Genomic DNA, 2,453 nt, shown 5'->3' with positions numbered 1-2,453 from the left:
CCCCTTACAGTCTGAATCAGGTCTGTGTAGAGTCCTCATCGTGGTCCCATAATGTCTAAAGATGCTCACAGAAGGAGAATCCACAAAGCGCTTGTTACAGCCTCAGCTGCCGCCATCGACCCCTCTGCCTGGAATTTAACCGGCAGCTTCTGGAGACAACTGGTCCACGACACACACACACACACACACACACACACACACACACACACACACACACACATATATAAAGACACTGGGAAGCTGTGGTATTTTCACTCATCTCTCAGGAATCAGCTGCAGTCAGGATGGCCGAGTAAGTCCTGATCTGAACTCAGGAGACTTCTTCACCATCTATAAATCTCCACAATCCCTTTTAATGGTCTTCCTCCTTCTTCCTCCTTCTTCCTCCTTCTTCCTCCTTCTGTTTTCTCTTAAGGAAAAAGATGTCGTCGAGCAGGAGGAATCACCTCAAGGTACAGTCACACAGTGCTGATATTTAACTGAAGTTTTTGTCTAATTGTGAGAGACAATGTTTTAATCATTGAAATCATACATGTTCCCCGGCAGTTACCTGCAGTACTGTCAGAGCAGTTTTAATAGTACGTATTATATGGGAAAATTAAAAGAAACAATGCATTAAAATTACTTGATGTCAAATTATGTCACCTAATGTGTCAATTTAGGTTTTTAGGTTGAGAGTAGGGTGCACTCTCTTAATGTACGGAGACAACCAATGCATTGTGGGTATTCAATCAATAAGAATCCTCAGGTTTTTTATGTTAATTACCTGAGCTTTCCTCAAATATGAACAATCTACTAATGGATGGCGCCTTAAAGTTTAGGGTTAGGGTTAGGGTTAGGGTTAAAGTTTAATGATCACAAAATCACCCCCTTCCCACTTTAAGACTCTAGTTTCACCCTCAGGATAAAATGTCAACATTGCACACTCTCCATTAACTGAATCTGAATTCTCTGATTTATATTTCATTTTGAACTGAATATATATATATATTTTGGGGACATTTGGGGACATGAGGGTTGGGGTTAGGACATGTTACAGACCTAGCACTGAATCTATTAGTCGTACGGTCTAAAAATAACCCAACCCATGATCTCATAACAGAGATTTTTCAGCCCTTTAATTCACGTATTTCACTTTTCATTTACTGACTTGATGACATTTTGCAACATGAAGCCAACACAGGAAATAAACAGGAAGTAGAAGAAGAAGATAGGAAGTGGACACAACCTAAACGGCTGGTACAACATGCACACTTTAACCCTTGTGTTGTCTTCCTGTCCACCATGAAATAAAATGATTGCTTTATCTGACATCTTTGTCACTTTTTCAATGTTGTGGCTGTTTTTTTTTTAAATGTTTTTTCCAAAGTGATTTGATGTCTCTAATGTTGACATTTTGAGCTTATTTCAAAGGCTCAGTTCATGGGATGAAAAAACTGAAAATGGGTCAAATGTGACCCAAGGACAACACGAGGGACACACTGGGGGGGGGTTGAACCCTATCTGGGGTGCTCTGATGCGTGTCATCCTCTCTCTCTCTCTCTCTCTCTCTCTCTCTCTCTCTCTCTCTCCCCTTTCCTGTCTATCCACTGTCACTATACTGGATGAAGGAAAAAGCCCCCAAAATAATCTAAACATAGGGTAGCTGCACTAGAAAGAACCTCCAGCTGTCGTCCCCGGCCGGTAGACGAACATCCTAAAATACCGAATCAATTAAAATAAATAACATTACATCTATGAAATAATAATGGCTGCAGGCCTAAGAAACTTTCACTCTCTCCTCCTCTTCCTCCTCCTCCTCCTCCTCCTCCTCCTCCTCCTCCTCCTCCTCCTCCTCTTCCTCCTACTCCTCCTCCTCTTCCTCCTACTCCTCCTCCTCCTCTTCCTCCTCCTCCTCCTCCTCCTCCTCCTCTCCTCCTCTTCCTCCTCCTCCTCCTCCTCCTCCTCCTCCTCCTCCTCCCTCTCAGAGCTTACTGCTGCAGATCGGTCAGGCGTTGCTGGCGGAGGAGGCGGAGGAGGCGGAGAAGGAGAAGATGAAGCACGTGGAGGAGCGCTGCCCCCCCCTCTCCATCCCGGGATGCACGCAGGAGCTCCAGGTAAACGTCCTTCATCATCATCATCATCATCATCATCATCATCATCATCATCATCATCATCATCATCATCCATTTAACGAGTCTTCCTTTCAATTCCGGTTCTTATCTTCTCGATACTCAGTCTCTGAGGGGTGGAGTTGAATCGGGTCCACGCGGATTTTACAGATAACACGAGACGAACATTTGTATATTTTTAGTATTAGTAATTATTAAATTATTCTGTTTTTTGTTATTAATCAGTACACACAGGTGTGAAATACACACACATGCTCTGGACCTGGTCATGCACAAATGGAGAGATGTCAGCGTGTATATATATATATATATATATATATATATATTTTTTTTTTTTTTTTA

The 2,453-nt window shown here is 42.6% G+C and overlaps 1 protein-coding gene across 1 annotated transcript in view; it reads left to right on the top strand.

Moving 5' to 3' along the window:
• The first annotated feature begins 173 nt into the window (after window positions 1-173).
• LOC117954659 (troponin I, fast skeletal muscle-like) overlaps window positions 174-2,453 on the top strand; it is a 4,350-nt gene continuing 2,070 nt past the window's right edge. The window contains exons 1-4 of the mRNA XM_034888644.1: window positions 174-292; window positions 416-452; window positions 1,968-2,096; window positions 2,337-2,347. Coding sequence (XP_034744535.1) covers window positions 285-292; window positions 416-452; window positions 1,968-2,096; window positions 2,337-2,347 — 185 coding nt within the window. The 5' untranslated portion in view covers window positions 174-284. The remainder of the gene's footprint in view (window positions 293-415; window positions 453-1,967; window positions 2,097-2,336; window positions 2,348-2,453) is intronic.

This window comes from Etheostoma cragini, chromosome 1, assembly GCF_013103735.1.
Source record: "Etheostoma cragini isolate CJK2018 chromosome 1, CSU_Ecrag_1.0, whole genome shotgun sequence".
Taxonomy (NCBI): domain Eukaryota; kingdom Metazoa; phylum Chordata; class Actinopteri; order Perciformes; family Percidae; genus Etheostoma; species Etheostoma cragini.
Note: the sequence above shows the minus strand (reverse complement) of the source record. Positions and strands in the feature narration are given on the sequence as shown.